Source organism: Orbicella franksi, chromosome 3 (genome assembly GCF_964199315.1).
Source record: "Orbicella franksi chromosome 3, jaOrbFran1.1, whole genome shotgun sequence".
Lineage (NCBI taxonomy): Eukaryota > Metazoa > Cnidaria > Anthozoa > Scleractinia > Merulinidae > Orbicella > Orbicella franksi.
Window position 1 is genome coordinate 29,834,347 of NC_138147.1, and position 16,204 is coordinate 29,850,550.

The 16,204-nt window shown below is 38.0% G+C and overlaps 1 protein-coding gene and 1 pseudogene across 1 annotated transcript; both read right to left on the minus strand.

Moving 5' to 3' along the window:
* Window positions 1-91: 91 nt before the first annotated feature.
* Window positions 92-4,472, minus strand: LOC145482506 (uncharacterized; annotated as a pseudogene).
* Window positions 4,340-7,915, minus strand: LOC145480328 (uncharacterized). Its single transcript, XM_081458620.1, has 3 exons — window positions 6,537-7,915; window positions 5,349-5,486; window positions 4,340-5,203 (listed from the first exon to the last, which is right to left on the minus strand). The coding sequence occupies exons 1-3, from the start codon at window positions 7,843-7,845 to the stop codon at window positions 5,001-5,003; spliced, it is 1,650 nt and encodes a 549-aa protein (XP_081314746.1). The 5' UTR covers window positions 7,846-7,915; the 3' UTR covers window positions 4,340-5,000.
* Window positions 7,916-16,204: the final 8,289 nt, after the last annotated feature.

Here is a 16,204-nt window from a genome sequence, read left to right on the forward strand (position 1 = left end):
GGACTGCATTGAGTTTTTAACCCTTAGCTCCCCATTCAGACATACCCGCTGTGATGCTTTAACTTCAATGGCAGTGTGCTTTAACATTTTAGTGGGATCAGTAGGCATGCAAAGACCTTGTCCTTTATAATGGCCTTTATTTCCCCTTTGTAATGTGAATGAGCCTTTTTCTTACAATGGCAGGTGTTTTTACTGTTCATTTTCACGCGAATTGAACTTGTTTTTAAATCAATACCAGTTAATTTTGGAACAAGACAGTGGCGGATCCAGACCTTGAGCTAAGGGAGGGGCCCGGTTTTGTTTTGCCCGCCTTGTCGGCTTTCCTTCCGTCTGTGATTTCTTCTTTTTTACCCAAAATAAGGGGTAAATATTGGACTAGCATATCAACTATTCATGAATTCCAACAGCTAACGTTCCACATGTCTCAAAAAAGCTGCTGAGCAAGTAAAAGTACTCGCAGTATCAAACGCCATGTCACTCATCCAAGAAAATCCAGCGAGCACAAAGAAATGTAGGAAAATGGCCACTGGTTTGCAAAGGGCATCAACTTCGCGTGTCTTTGCTGCACCGAGAAAAGACTGCTTGGTAACAGTAACGCTAGAGAGAGACTGATAAGACATCTTCCAGGCAGATTTCTTAGCTATGTAAAGCACAAGTAAACGTAAAGCAGAAAACAGAGCGAGATGATTGGCAAAAGTGTGCTAGTGAATACGATAATAATGAGTACTGCAGAGTAATGTGACTAGGGTTCCATGGTAACCTGACCATAGTTCCAACTCCGTCCAGCCTGGTTTTTTGAACACAAAATATAAACTGAATTTCTTTGCAGCATCATGGTATTTTTTCCTAGGAAAAAGTTCGTTTGGGGGATCAGGAAGGAAAAATGGCTTTTGCTGACGGAAATCTCATTTGCTTTGATTGGTTTTTCGCTAAAGTAAATTTCCACAGTTAAAAAGTGGAAAGTGGATTGCGCAGTTGCTCAGATTGTAATCTTGTCCAAGAGGTACCATTATGAGCATATGTGGTAAATCCTTTGGTTCGTGGCTGGTGGATCCTTTACAGTGACTAATAAGGTGACAATTACCATTACCACTACCACTACCACTACCACTATCACTACCACTACCGCTGCCGCTGCCGCTACCGTTACCGCTACCATTGCCATTGCCATTGCCATTACCATTACTATTACTATTACTATTGTTTGGATCTGGGATGCCTCTGCTTACATCCAAAAGGATTGACAAAGGTGCTACAATTGATGGTTTAGTTTCGCCCTCTAACGACAGCCCGTCTAGATTGCAAAGAGCACAGTGAGGGTTTCTGTACCTAAATTTGTTGCCGATTGAAGAAAACATAGAATACGATAAACACAGATCTTTGACTATGGATAACGCTCGCACGTGATTCGAATTCGAAGCACATGGTGCATAACTGTAATGCAACATACAAGACTTGTAGTGCTGGTTGCGATTTCGTGGAGCGTATTTTCACGAGCAGTCCAAATGTTCTTTTACAAACTTATTTGCAGCGGTGATGTTAACTGGAGTAGAAAGCGATCCACAAGTTTACCAGATTCTTTACAGCTTGTAACCAAATCAAATCTGATAAATTGTAATCCACATCCATCTTTGTAATTCCGTACTTCCTTTCAAGAATACTTATATAATATATTTTCTACTGGAGAATCTTTATATCCAATTAATTTGTGTATTTGGTGTTAGCGAACATTCCATAATACGCCGGGAAACCTCCCTTTAAGAGATAAAGGATAGGATCTCAGCATGCAGGAACCAAAAGCACTTTCATAACAACGTGTCCCTAAAGGGTACTTGCACTGTTTTTGTCAACGGATAGACTGTTTACCGCAAAGCAACAGCGACTGTGTTCTTTTTATTCTGTTAACGCACAGGAAGATATTAGCACTGCATTATGATACAAATGACATATTGTTGTATTATTATTATTGTTATTATTATTATTATTATTATTATTATTATATTGTTGTACTGTTAGATATTGTTGTTATTATGATTGTTGTCGTTTTCCCATTTGCCTCCCATGTCCATTCCGACTGAAATGCATCTTGTTCATCTTTGGTAAAATACTCACAAGTGTTACATAACACATTCCCGGCATAAATGCAAGTGTGTGACCCAGATGGTTCCTAAAATATAGGCTATTGGCTCATATCCTTTCGATTCAAAGGTCGCACGAACTAGATGGCAAAATAAATGTTCTTTTGAATGGCGATCATCTCTGAAGTTGACACTCAGGGAAGCCCGGCCCCCACAAAATGACTTTTCGTCCAATTGACAAGCAATATTTACAAATTAAAATGGCTTGTTGGATTACAAGTAACATTGCGTTATAATTAAAATCGATTGTCTTTACTTATATATTATTGTACAATTTAACACTGTTACAGGGCGACTACTCCGACCAAGACCAAATTTTTACAAATTGACCACTGGCGTTTTAAAAGTATCAAATTAGTTACTCATCAAAATGACGGCAAATCTGTTGCCTTTGTAATGTACAGCTTGATTACATCGACAATTTGTTGGAAAACTGTTGTTAACCTCCACGATTTTATTCGTTAAATTTGTAGAAAATTTTGTCAGGAGGCCATGGTTAGAGTAGTCGTACTGTAATAGTTTGAAGAGGGTGGTAAAGGGTATTTTCGTGACTCGTGATCGGCCCTGTTTTTTTCCCGTGAAATGTGAAATGGCTAATTTTTTCCTCGTGAATCGTGATTTCCATAGTCGCCGTGAACCGTGATTTTCCAAAACGTTCTCTTTTATTTTCCGTGAAGCGTGAAATGCCAATGTTGTATTTTTCGTGAATTGTGAAAGGGCTGCTTTATTTTCCGTGAAAAGGGATCTATACCCCCCCCTTTACCACCCTCTTTGAAATGTTTTGCAAGTAATAAAATTACTGGCAAATATATGGTATTGCTCTAAATACACATGCTGATATCTTTAGTTTTGCATGTAACACAGAGTTCCAAGTTTCCCTTCCCTCATTTATATCCGTCAGGTTCATGTAAAAGGGTCTCTATGGTATTTTTCTTATGCGAAGAGTAAAACACAAAGGTATAAAAACATACAGGCTGTTCAACGTTTAATTTGATGTGAAGTTTTGGGTCCCTGGTGCTCATTGAATTCTCTACTGTTGTTAGCGGAGGCATTGGGTGCTTGCCATTTGCCCGAAAGAACAGGCTGCGATCACTGTTGAATAACGGTAACTGTTCAACCAGAGTCGGCAAACCAGCCAAAAGAGAGTGACGCTAACCGTTGTAATAGAGCCTGAAAACTGGTGAAAATAGCAACTGGAAAGGAAAGTTTCCAACGTTCAGTTCCGAACAATAACAGAGAAGTACCTCTGGAGGTATTCCACGGTTTCCGATTGGATCTTCTCCAACCGAAATTTCTGAAATTTTTGGGTAAATGATGAACACCCAGTACTGCTATTTGTGTTTTACAATAATATCTTCAGTATCAGGATGCTAATCGTCATAAATTATGTACACATCTCTCATAAACAATAACGAGGAATTAGATCTGCCTTTACAAAAGGAGAAGTGATCCGTAGCATGTAGTTGTTAGTGTTAATTCAATTTTCCACGATAAAAGTTTTAAAGATTGTAAGTGACAGTTTTTTTGGTTCTTCCTTACATTGTTCATGTAGGGTGACAAACTTAAGGAAACAAGGTTCGGAAGTTTGGACGTTAAATCTCAGTTCTATTCTGTCACATTTGAAAATAAACCACCATGGTCAGTATCGGAACATTGATCATCGGCAAGAAAGTGGTGAGCAGAATAGTTATCTTGAATGTAAAATGAGATCCTTAGCAAGATTTTTCTCTCCCTTCTTCCCTTGAAACGCTCGTCATGTTAAAATTGTTTGAGCCTGTAGGTACTGTCACAACATTACTATTTCCTGTTCGTCGATCACGAGTGACGCTTGTTTGCGGTTCCACTTTGCCATTCCATCTTTTAAAAAGTCCATCCTTCAGGAGACCTCGCACTTTTTTAGTGGTGGTGAAGCACAACATAATGAAAACCCCTGTAAAATATTGCATGGAAATATATAAATCCACTCCGATATCTTTTGAATAATCTTTAAAATACAATGGAAGCAACCGACATGATTCCTTGCTTCAAACAGTATAAACTTCTGGACAATGCCATTTAATTTTATGTTAAAGAGTTTTTTTGCCTCGAGCAACTACGTGATGAATTTCAAGGTACATTTTTCGTTACGTTACAAGCATCAAATATTTACCTTGCATGCTGTTTAACACAGTAGAAGGGTACACCAGGAATGCAGTTGGATTCCAATTCGACAGAAGTCCCAGAATCCAGGCGAGTCCCATTACTACGGTCAGTCTGATACAGATGCGAGTCAGGGAAGCTTGAGAACTGTTGTTTGTCGCTTGACTGGCGCCCTGGGAAAGAGAAGCTTTGCATTTCGGAACCTGATTTAGATTTTTTAATTAAAAATTGCACTAAGTGAGATATTTCTTAAAACACGAGTGTCCTTCTGTAAATCTCTACTAACTATGTGAGAAATATTTCGGTCAGAAAGTTTGTCAAAAGGTCTGACAATTGGTCAAAAGTGTAATAGTCAGTTGGAAAATGAAGCCGTTTTTGACCGATAGACTAGTTGGGATTTAAAATCAGGAAAAATTTACTGATAAGTTAAAAATGATAACTAATATTCATTCCTCCTTCCCCCATTCAGAGAGAACCTGCTCTAGTGGCAGTGTGCTTTAATTTTTTTTGTGGGATTGCCAGGCATATGCAAAGATTTTGTCCTTCGTAGATTTGCTGTAGCCTTTGTTACCCCTTCGTAATGCCAGGAGTTCTCGTTTACAACGTTGTTCTGGGGTGTAGTGTTTCTATTGCTTTCATGTGGCATTCGTACATAAGAACGGCAACGTAAATTTTGTGTTGGCTTATACTGCTCGTTTCACGCATATAGAACTATAATTTTTTTTAATCAGCTCCTTTTTGGAGCAGGGAAAAGCAAACTAAAAAATTTCTTCTTGCCGTAATAGAACATACCTGCTGCAGGTGACGAATTGCATAAACACTTTTCGACAAGCACATTAGGTTGAAAACCACAGAAAGGCTAACAGGGGTCACCACGGCAACTGCGAGCAATGTTGTGTCTGATATCCAGCAATATGCCGCATTTCCTTATCGTATCAAGAATAACAAAACGTAAGATATAAGTAATTGTTCTCCAAAAAATCTTTTTTTTTATTGCGGGTGGAAAGGGTTAACAGAAGACATATTATCAACAGGGTGACGCAATAAACCCAGCTATCTTCGTCTACAAACCATATCCGAAATGAAAAGTTCCTGTGAAATCCAGGACAGAACACAAAGCAACAATCACAGCAGGCAGTCCCCATCCCACAATGCAATACTTAATGAACGTCTTCCTGATGTCTGAAGGTTGTCTTCTTGTGTCAGTCACTATACAGGGAAAAAAGAACGAGAAAGTCAACGTTAAAAAAAAACATAGAGCGCTCTCCACTCAAAAAAGAATCCGAAAAACAGCGAAGCGTGCGAGTGACGTCATAACTCAGACAACCACAGACAAACAAAATGGAATGAGGAAAGATTTCAAGCTTTTTTCAAGCGCGTAAGCAAGTGTTCCTAAAACAATTTTTGAAACGAAAATTTGGCGTTCAGTTTCCTCCTATTTCTCTCAGAGCACGCTTATGTTCTTTGACTCTTGCGGGATTCCAGTACTTTGCACTCTATTTTTAGACTTCGCGCGCTTCGTTATTCGAAACGAGGAAGTTTCCTGGAAAACAATATCTAGAATCTCCGGAACTTTGTTAAATTTCCGAAAAGCGAACCATTCAACTGGTAATTGAGGCGAAATTCAAAATGGAAGGAAGAGTCAAAACTTATATAGTCTTCGTTCTTGGAGCAATCGCTCAAAAGCGAAAAGGAAAAGATAAGACGTGGCGATTCAGTTCAACATTTTCTATTATGTTCGCCAACTACGCGACTGCGGACCGGGGTAGCACTAACTATGACGGTACAAATCATATGCCTCAACAAAGTGCGGTGAAGTCTAATGTTCCCCAATGTTGCTCCGTTTTTTACAATTTACAATCTCATACTGAGGAAAATTATGCTAGGGGCAAACTCTTCCTCTTTCACCGACAAGGGGATATAAGATGATGTTTTTATTGATAGAGTCACATTTTATCGTGGAAATGATTGCATTTGCCACTTTGAGGGCGTTTTATCACATAAAATAATATTATATAAACATTTGATCAAAGAATTTTGCTCAAAAGACTCGCTTAATGTAGGTGTGAGAATGAAAACACTTGTCAGGGAGGGTAACGACTGATTGCCCGTGTTGAAGTAAAACAATAAGAGTTCCACCTTTGAAAAAGCTGGCAGGTGAATATTTGAATAGAGGTCGCTTGTCAAGAGAAACTGGGCGACCTGATAATGGCGTGATCCCCTCGTCAAAAAAGGCTTCATGTTTAGTAGTTCACTAACCTTTTACAGTAAAAGTACTTGCAGTATCAAACGCCATGACACTCATCCAAGAAAATGCACCAAGCAAAAACAAATGCAGAAAAATGGCCACTGCTTTGCAAAGGGTAGCCACTTCTCGTGACTTTGCAGTACCGAGAAAAATTGCTTGGTAACACAGCAACGCCACAGAGAGACTGATGAGACATTTTCCAGGCAGATTTCTTAGCTCTTGAAAGTACGTGTAAACGTAGAGCAGAAAAAGCAGTGAGATGATTGACAAAAGTGTGCCAGTAAATGTGACATAGATAAGGACTTTAGAGTCATACCACTTTGGCTCCTTACCACCCTGTCTTTCATGCCCACTATGTTCAATCTGGTTTTCTTGACACAAAATATAAACCGTATTTCCTTGCAGCTTCATGGCATTTTTCTCTTGTAAAAATTGTTTTTGGCTGATTAAGACGACGTCATGCCTTTCGTTCAAGGAAAATCTTATTTGCGCTGATTGGTTTTTCACAGCAAAATGCTTACAGTTATAATTTCGAAAGATGACTGTACAGTTTGTGGTATTTGAGGTACAGTTCAACACCTGTGAAGTCAGATTATAACTTTGTACGGGAGGTCCTGTGATGAGTGTGGGCGGTGGATCCTTTTGCGCTATTGGATCTGGAATGCCTCTGCTTACATCCAAAAGGATTGGCAAAGGTGCCACAACGGATGGTTTAAATTCGTCCTCTAAAGACACCCCGTCTGGATTGCAAAGAGCACAGTGAGGGTTTCTGTACGTAAATCTGTTGTCGATTGAAAAAATCATAGAATACGATAAACACAGATCTTTGACTGTGGATGACACTCGCAGATGATTCGAATTCAAAGCACATGGTGCATCATGCAGCACACAATACTTGTATTGTTGTTTGTCATTTCTTGGAGCGTATTTCCATGAGCAGTCCGGATGTTCCTTCAGAAACTTCTTTACAGCAGCCATGTTAACTGGAGTAGAAAACGATGCATTGCTACTCGTGCAGGAAACGTTAAGACCCCAGAAAGTAACATTCTCTGCATTGTTGCATCTGGCACAGGCAATGCTTCTGTAAATTACATTCTGCGTCCGGTCAAAGACGGGCAGTTCCCTCTCTAGCGATAAATCCAACTTACGAACAGTTTGGCATTCGCTTGAGTTTTGATATCTGTGTAAACTGCAAGTAGATTTCATGATTACCCCAGACCATGGATGGGCGGGATCATTAACGTCTCCACACGTCATGTTTCCAGATGATTCGCCATTGCCAGTCTCACCACAACTGAGGAAACACAATCCGGAATTCATTATACAAATTCATTAATATTTCATGGCAGAAAAAAGAAATTGCCTTTTTTTTTTAAATTATTCTTTTTAACCCGAGGCCAAACTAACTAATATCTCGATCTAGGTAGCCGATAGGACTACCTCGATCGTAAAGCTACGCTTGCACGACAACCACACGGAAACTCACTTGAGGGAGGAAGTGCATAGTTCACACTTCAGTCTGTGTCCAAACAACTGGACACGAATCGTCTTTTTTTGGTTATTCGCTAGGCAGTAAAGTTATCTCTTTCACATATGGACATATCTGCGTTTCCAAACCGATGCAAAATATCACAGTAACACTTCGTGGAAAGAAAGTGATCGACATTGTAAAAAACGTTGCCAAGAAAGGCGGTTGTAAAGCGGTTAAAACTACTGCTACAAACTATACGGGCAGAAATAAGTAATATTTCACTACTATTTCAAGGTGTAAGGAATTCTTTTCATTTGGAAATCCTAGTTTGGATGGCTGCTTCTTAAGCCTTACCTTAAATGGAAGTCCAAGCAACAATCCCCGAATGTGCTGCAAGCCTTGTCACAGAAGCAAGTCCTAGAAAGAGATCTTCTTTCATCCAAGAAACATCTGTGTTTACACGACTGATCGCGAGAACCCTTGTCTCGATGCACTGCAGCAAGAACACTCCTTTCATCTGGCACGGTGAAGTTTTGCTGGCGGAGCAGTTCTATAAGGTTTTTCCAGCTAACAATTTTACCTTGAAACTTCACAATAAAGTTACTGCCTTTTGTCTCTGAATCGGGAAAAAGATAAAATTTGTTACTTCCAACTTTCAAAACACTTTCTAAGTGGCTTGCAAAAGCACAAATCATAAACGGTTTGGCATACAAACCAACTGGGATGGGAAATTCCCCAAAGATGCATTTTGCAGCTGAGATTAAGACTACAACAGCCACAATTCTTAACGTCAAAAAATTTGAATCGTTTAGTTTCATTTTATGTGTCAAGAAAATTGACGAAAACTGCAGATTGAAAGATTTGTCAAATTTTCACCGAGCTGGCAAGCAAAGCTTCGCCGTTTCTTTCTAATGAGATCCTTTGATCCCCTGAGCTGCGAAGCTAACTCTTTATAGCTGACTTTGTGAGAACACAGAACGCTTTGAAGTATTAATTGTTCATGGTCCTGCATGATAAAATCAAATTAATATTTAATTCGTAGGTACGAGTGTGTTCATTGTGAACGACCTCTTTGCGTCCTGAAGTAATTAAAATCCTTTTGGGTGTGCCGAGCTCAGTTCAATTCACGTAGAATTTAAAATAAGAAAATCGCAAACATACACAGCAAATACAAAGGCTGAGTTATTTTAGTATTGATGATATTCCAACACAAAGATACAACATAGCAGAAAACGGGATTCAGTTTTTCAAAGCTTACTTAGTTTCATATGCACCTGACATTTTATGCAAACACTAGCTAAAACTTCAGGCGTTACTGAACAAGTAGCAACATGATATACTGCTTACTAAAGTAGATGAAAAGTTTGTTAAAATGAAATATCTTTAGTATTGTGAAATAACAACGTTTTGATGCCGATCGAATTTTAAAGGATAACAAAATTCATAATTTGGAAAAAAAAATAAAATTTTTCTGTTTAGGGGTTTTTTTGTTTAGGTAGTTGATTAATTTTTCTGACGTACTAGGCTGTCAGTTCTTTTAAATAAAAATTTGTTCAAGTAATTCAATTCTAACGTTATCAGTTTACAAAGGTAAACATATAAAATGCATGGTAATTTTGTATGTTGTTATATCTGTAAAGCAGTTTGTATTAGAAGCCAGACTTTACTCTTGTTTGTCTGTTTCGTCTTAACAATGATCTTCAGAGGACCGCACGCAGAAATCTTGCACCTTTTTACGCCCTTTTACTAAAAGAGAAATTCGAAAATATAACATGATATGACCTATAGCGCGCTCTTTGTAATCAAACATTATTGCACCAATATCTTATCTAGCATCTGCTGATACTGTGGTTAATTTCTTTCTTTGCAAATGCACCTGTTTATGCTGCCTTTTAACTTGATTTCCGCTGTAAAAATTGGTTTTCTGAAAAGTAACTGACAGGCCTATACAAGAGAGTGCGATAGAAATAGTTTCCCTTTGTCTACGAATATAACACAAATATTTGTCTGTTTTAATCTTAGATTTTTCAGATGAAAATAATATCTTTTACCCGATTTCTTTAACCTTAAAGTAAACAAATTGCAGCCTCACCAACAGAATGATAGTTAATGCATTATACAAAAGAAATGTTGAATACGTTCCTGGAAAAAATGAACTGTTGTCTATTTTCATGAAAACAAAAAAGGAAAATCTACCCAGCTTGTTTCGCGTAAACTAAGTTCTTGTTTTCGCCCCAAAATCTTATCTTGGGCAAAACGCCACAAGGTATATGAAGAATTCTGAGAGAGAACACGGCATTCTGGCTTTGCGAGAGAAGATTGTCCAGAAAAGAGTTTCTCCGCTATGGGTGGGGTAAATAAAGACGTCGGAAGCAAAAGTATTTTCGAAAGGCTTTGATTAGAAAAGTTTCTTTTCTGTTTCCGAGAAACAGGAATATGTCGAATTTTTTTTCAATAATACTCCGCTGCTTATGGCATTTTCAACTCTCTTCTTGGTTTTTAAAATGGGATTGGCTACTGTTTCCCGTGTTTGATTTGTACATCATGTAACATGAGAAAATAAACTAATTGTGATCGGCTGAGAGGAAGCACACTTACTGTTAATTTTCAATTCTCACAACATTACAAATTTACGCACCCTCGGTTGTAATTTTGTCAGTCATTTAATATGCGAGTTTTTGCATGAAAACTCGAGCAATTAAGGATTTTAAACTCGCGTAATTTTTAGAATTTTCAGATATCACTCGTATAGCGTAAATTCTTAATTACGTTCGCATTTTTACGATTACCTATACTAATTAGCTACGAATAGAGACATTTTAACTTGGGCGAAGTTCGACAGCCCGTATCGACAATTTGATAGCATTTCAAATTCGAGCATCAGATTCCAAAGTCACCTTTTGCATTTCTCTTGAGCCCTTCTGTTTTGAAATTGCATGTTCCTCAAACATGTCATTATGTCCATGAAGGGAAAGACGGAAAGGAAATGCAAGACGAAACAAGGAAGTGTCTTATTTGTGGACCTTGATTAACAAGTTTCAATGTTTGCGCGCGCAAACATATTCTATGCACATCTGCGCTGTAAATTAGGTAAGCGTGCACAAAAACGTTTGATTGGTAAATTTTAATAATATATTTACATTTCAAAGTGGCTGATGGGGGGGGGAGGGGGTTTCACGAAAAAAAATTTCGAGTTCTTGTACAAATAACGCGAAGATCCTTGAAACACTTTTCTAAAAGTGGCACGTTAATGATATTCTGAAGGTTACAGTATGCGCGCGCTGCTGACCATGACGTAGCCAAACGGTATTTGTGACATCACAACAACATTGCAAACGACGGTTACAACGCCGACGAATTTGTTGCTCTCGAGAGGTTTATCACTTTAATTGCGTTTTAACTTTAAAATATCGATTTCAGCAATTCATGAATGGGATTGAGAAGTTTGTCACTATATTCTTCTTGGCATCAACTACATGTGGACTCTACCAGAAATGTGAGTCCAACCCTGGGAATAGTTTTTGCGGTAAGTACTCTATTTGAAAAGCTTTTGCAGTTATCTGCCTTAGACGTTTCAAGTTCTCGGGCCGAAATTTGCTCTTTTATGCCCCAGAATTTATTTAAAGTTGTTCATATTCTGATTACGTCAGAACTCGTCTTTTTTTCAGTTTCTTTCGTTAAGGCAAGTCCGAACAAACAACGCAGCAACTGGTAAAAAAAATCACTTTTATCTATTTTTGTGTTGTACACCTCTTGAAAACGTTATGGGGGACAACTGCTGCCTCAAAACGTAGGCAAACAAAAGATCTAGAACAATCCGCTTTTTAAACTAATTGAATGTGATTGCAACTAGTTTTAAAAGTTAATCTCGATTTTAAATTCAGCTAAGGATCAGCTGATTAAAGATTGTAACTTTGACAATGAGAAATATTTAGATGGTTTGTGAAAAATCTACGTTCTCGAGGACATAAACATCGCCTAAGCCCCAGGCCTAAAACACGCTCTTAGTTAGCGTGTCGTAACAAGTAATGTTTCGGTTCTATATGATAATTCGTGCAACAAAAACATTGCGGGAACTGTATGCGTCAAGGTGCGTTACATTATGTATTTTGTATTGGACTTGTGCAGCGCCAAAGTTGCGAGTCGAGCTGCGCGAAAAATTAACCTCTCTTAAAGGAAGCACCGGAACAATTTCTGGTTTCAAGGTGATCGCAGAATACAAACGGCATTCACTCGCAAGATCGCGAGCGCTCAATCTTACTACAGGTTCCGCTTTGAACATATAAACACAAGCCGCGTTGGATAACAAACGTTTTACACTATACTTCAAAATCCTGGAAAAAATAAATTCCCTTCCCTTATAAGATTCATTTGTTGTGTTCATTGTTGAATTTCTAGAATTCGTCAAATCGCGGTGGAAACTTCTTTTGCGACCTCAGGCAGACATCAGCAGATTACTGACGACCATGTTGCTTCTTGCTGTTATTGAGGTAAATTTCAGTCTTCTACGCTGTTATCACTTTTACCGAACAGACAGGGTTTTCTAAGCGGAAGGTGCCATATTCCTTAGCCAAAAATTCAAAACCCTGTAAGAGCTATTTAAAGGCACTGAGGAGTCTCCACAAAGTTAAAAGATCTTAAAAGATTAGTGTGAAATGTTCAAAAAAAGTTTAAATAATGTCAGGTAGTTTACAGTGGTCAGTGCGCTTAGCTACACCGAGCTATTTCACAGGCATGCCACTTTAACTGAAAGAAGCAAATATAAACTAAGCATAATAGGCTTAAAAATCCCAACTGGTGGGAGGCAGACCAGTTGGCTATTTCCAAGCATGACCGAGGAGTTGAACTAGGGTCTACCGAGAAACAGCTTCAGCTAAGTGAAAAGAGCGGGACTTGAACCCGCGATCTCCAATTTTCAAGTCCAGCGCCCTAACCACTCGGCCAATATCGAATCTCAGGCTTCCCGGCCCTTGAAAAGAGACAATCATAGGCACTCTAAGCAACACATGTTTTCTCTGTACAGCGCTCCTTTGTTTTGAAAAAAACGAGTATTTATTTTATGACGGCAGAGGGAAAGAGAACTTCTGGACGAAGAAGACGAGGAAGGCGATCTGCCGGAAATGGAAGAGGATGAAATTGCCTTTGAAGAAGGCCTAATGGCGAACATCGAGGGATTTACAAACGACAAAGATGCAACTGAAGTCTATAAGCTTCATCCCAAACTCATACCGCTCTTATTGAGTATAGTTTTCATGTTGGTCAGTTTCGCCGTGGTATGTTACGTTAGTTTTGTGTTTAAATGGACCTTTTTGTCAATGTCACGTAATCTCAACAATTCTTCGTATTTTTCAAATCAACAAAAAAAACACCGCTATAGTTCAATTTATCACGTCGAATCTAGTAAATCTAAGAAGTTTTATAAGAATCCTTTGCAAACTCACAAAGGTATGGGACCCTTAACTCGCCAATTTCTACAAAGAAATGTGTGGCAAGCTCTCATAGTTCTCGAAGTCCTATGTTTTTACGAGTTTCTAATGAAACTCTCCATAGTTACTCAATTCGGCATCAATAAATTGAGCGGTGTGGTTTATTTTTTTGTTTGAATCCAAAAATCGGAGAAGCTTGACATCGGTAAAAAGGTCCATCCTTGCAAACGTTTGTCTACTTTGGAGTCATAGAGACATCTTAAGGTGTAGGCTCTACCAGTTGGGCCGGTTTAACACTGAATTTTGTATCGATGGGAGGTTGTTATTCGTCGCAGACGTCGAGATCAGGGCGATACCTGAATAAAACTGGGAACCGCCTAAAACTAACCTTTGACATCCAGGGTACATATGAGATGAGAAGAATTTGATAAACAGAACAAAACCAAACATCATAATCTCAACTGCCAAGAGGCTGACTAGCTGATAATTTAAAATGTCAAAAGAAGAACTGAGTTCGGGACCACCAAGTCTATCTAAAGGCAGTCACGGAGAATTGAACCCAGCGATTTGGCAAGCTGCCAACTAACTCGTACCCACATCTCACTCTGTTTGATGCTCGGCCTTCGTTTTACCTGACGCATGGGGCCGAGGCATCGTCGCAGGTTTTCTGTCACCTCCTGGGTGAACAGATAGTCCACCTCTGATTACCTAACAGTATGCTGCCAAATTTACCAAAACAACAGACCATTTCCGTATCCTTGGTATTGGGCTGAAACTAGTTTGCAACTTAGGCTAATGAAGGGAATATTTTCAAATGCAAATGGTACGCCACGTTCGATTAGCAATCTTCTAACATGGTTCCGAGGCTTTCGGGTCAAAATTGTAATTTTTTTAAAGTTTCTTTTGTCTCTCAATTCCCAAAAGAGACCTGAATACAAAGAAAACATCACCAAATATAGAAGTGTGTCCTGAAAGCCTCGGAGCCATGTTAGAATATGGATATATCGAGCGTGGCCTATTTAGTCTCTTTTTTATTTCCCCACATGAGCCTCCATTGCAAGCTAGTTCCAGTCCAATACCGAAAATACGAATATGGCCCATTTGCCGATACTCACATGCGCTTCTAAATAAACAAAAGGACTGTTAGGTTCAAGTGCCTTTCATTAGAAAATAATAGCCCTAGAAGAAATTCAAAAATAGAATTGGAAATATGCACAAAAGTAAAGCCAGATATTGTATTGGGACATCCCATATGTAGCGTAAAAAAATGGAATTAGGCTTTGCATTTAACATTGCAAACAAACACGCAAAATATACTAATCTACCTGATTTTATTAGTTATTTTTTATTATTATTTTAGTTACTTACACTGACACAAAACATGCAATTATCTATAGGTATCATTCCTGAAGATAGAAAGGCCCGTGGAATGGGAAAAGAAGCACTTTTAGATAATATTTTTGTACTGGACAAATGAGAAATTTTGCACTATGTATGGTACAATGATGTACAATAACATAAAATTATTTCTATTAAGAGTTACCGTGTAAAATCATTTATGTCACTATATTTTACTAACACAGAAAGCAATTATCATAAAGTAACAAAGAGGACAACGAAATACGAAAGGTATTTAAATTAACTTCATGTATCTTTAGTTGCTGAGTATGAATATTAATAAGCACTTTGATAAGACTTTTCTTTTCTTTTGTTATTTTTTAATTTTTTTTTATACTGGTTTGAATGTGCAAGTTTAGCTGACTGTATTGCTTTCTTATTGGCCGTGTGAAAAGTTTTAAGGTTGCATGCGTTTTCTTAAAATCACTCAATTTTAAAGTAAACTAACCAAAATCAAATGCAGTGAGTTTAAACCCAAGCCATGAAATGAGCCAATTTTGTTCCCAGATCTCTCGGCAAAGAAAGGGGCAACTTGCATCAATATTAACATTTTACTGTCGTTGTTGTGTTTTTAAGCAATCACTTAATGCTTCTTGTTGCAAAACCTGTCACACAACGGTCAAGTAATTATTTTTTTCCGTGTCGAAGCATTGACGTCTCTACACACACAATTTATTCCGTGTCGAAGCATTAACAATTTTGCGCACAAATTGTATAAATACATTGATCGATTATAGCTTTAGTTCGTTTTGAATTATTCCATGTCCGCGCCCATGCTGTTAGCTTAAAGAAATGAAATTGATTTACATTTCCAAAAACAAACAAAAACACAACTCTATACAAAGTCATGTCCATCAAACAAGGAAAAATGTGTTTACATAAGTAAATATTGACAAGTTAAATTTGTCATATTTTTTTTCTCTTTGTCAAGTCTAAAAATTTCTTCAAATGAAGCAGCCGTGACTAAACGTAATTTCCGTTCAGTTTAGTTTGGTACACTGTAATAACATTCATAACATTACATATTGGTTTTTGAAATTGTATGAAATACTGAAGAGTCAACATTTCAAATATAGGTTCCAGTCAAACGGTTTGCAGAAAAAACGTCATAAAATTTGTCCCTATGTGGCTTTTTTCTTATGCAAATACTTCCGTGCGTAATTTTTTCAGGAAGACAGTATTAGTCTGACACCTTTAAAAACGCTGGTTGTTATTTGAACGGATTTTGAATTCACATCACAGAGTTTTGGAGTTGCCAGCTTTTAAAGCGGTTTATAAGGCGATTTACATTAAAATCCTTTGAACAAATATTACAAAATCCATACTATGAATGAACTTCGTTCCTTGCTGATGATAAAATCATCCAGATTTTTTTTTCCCGAAT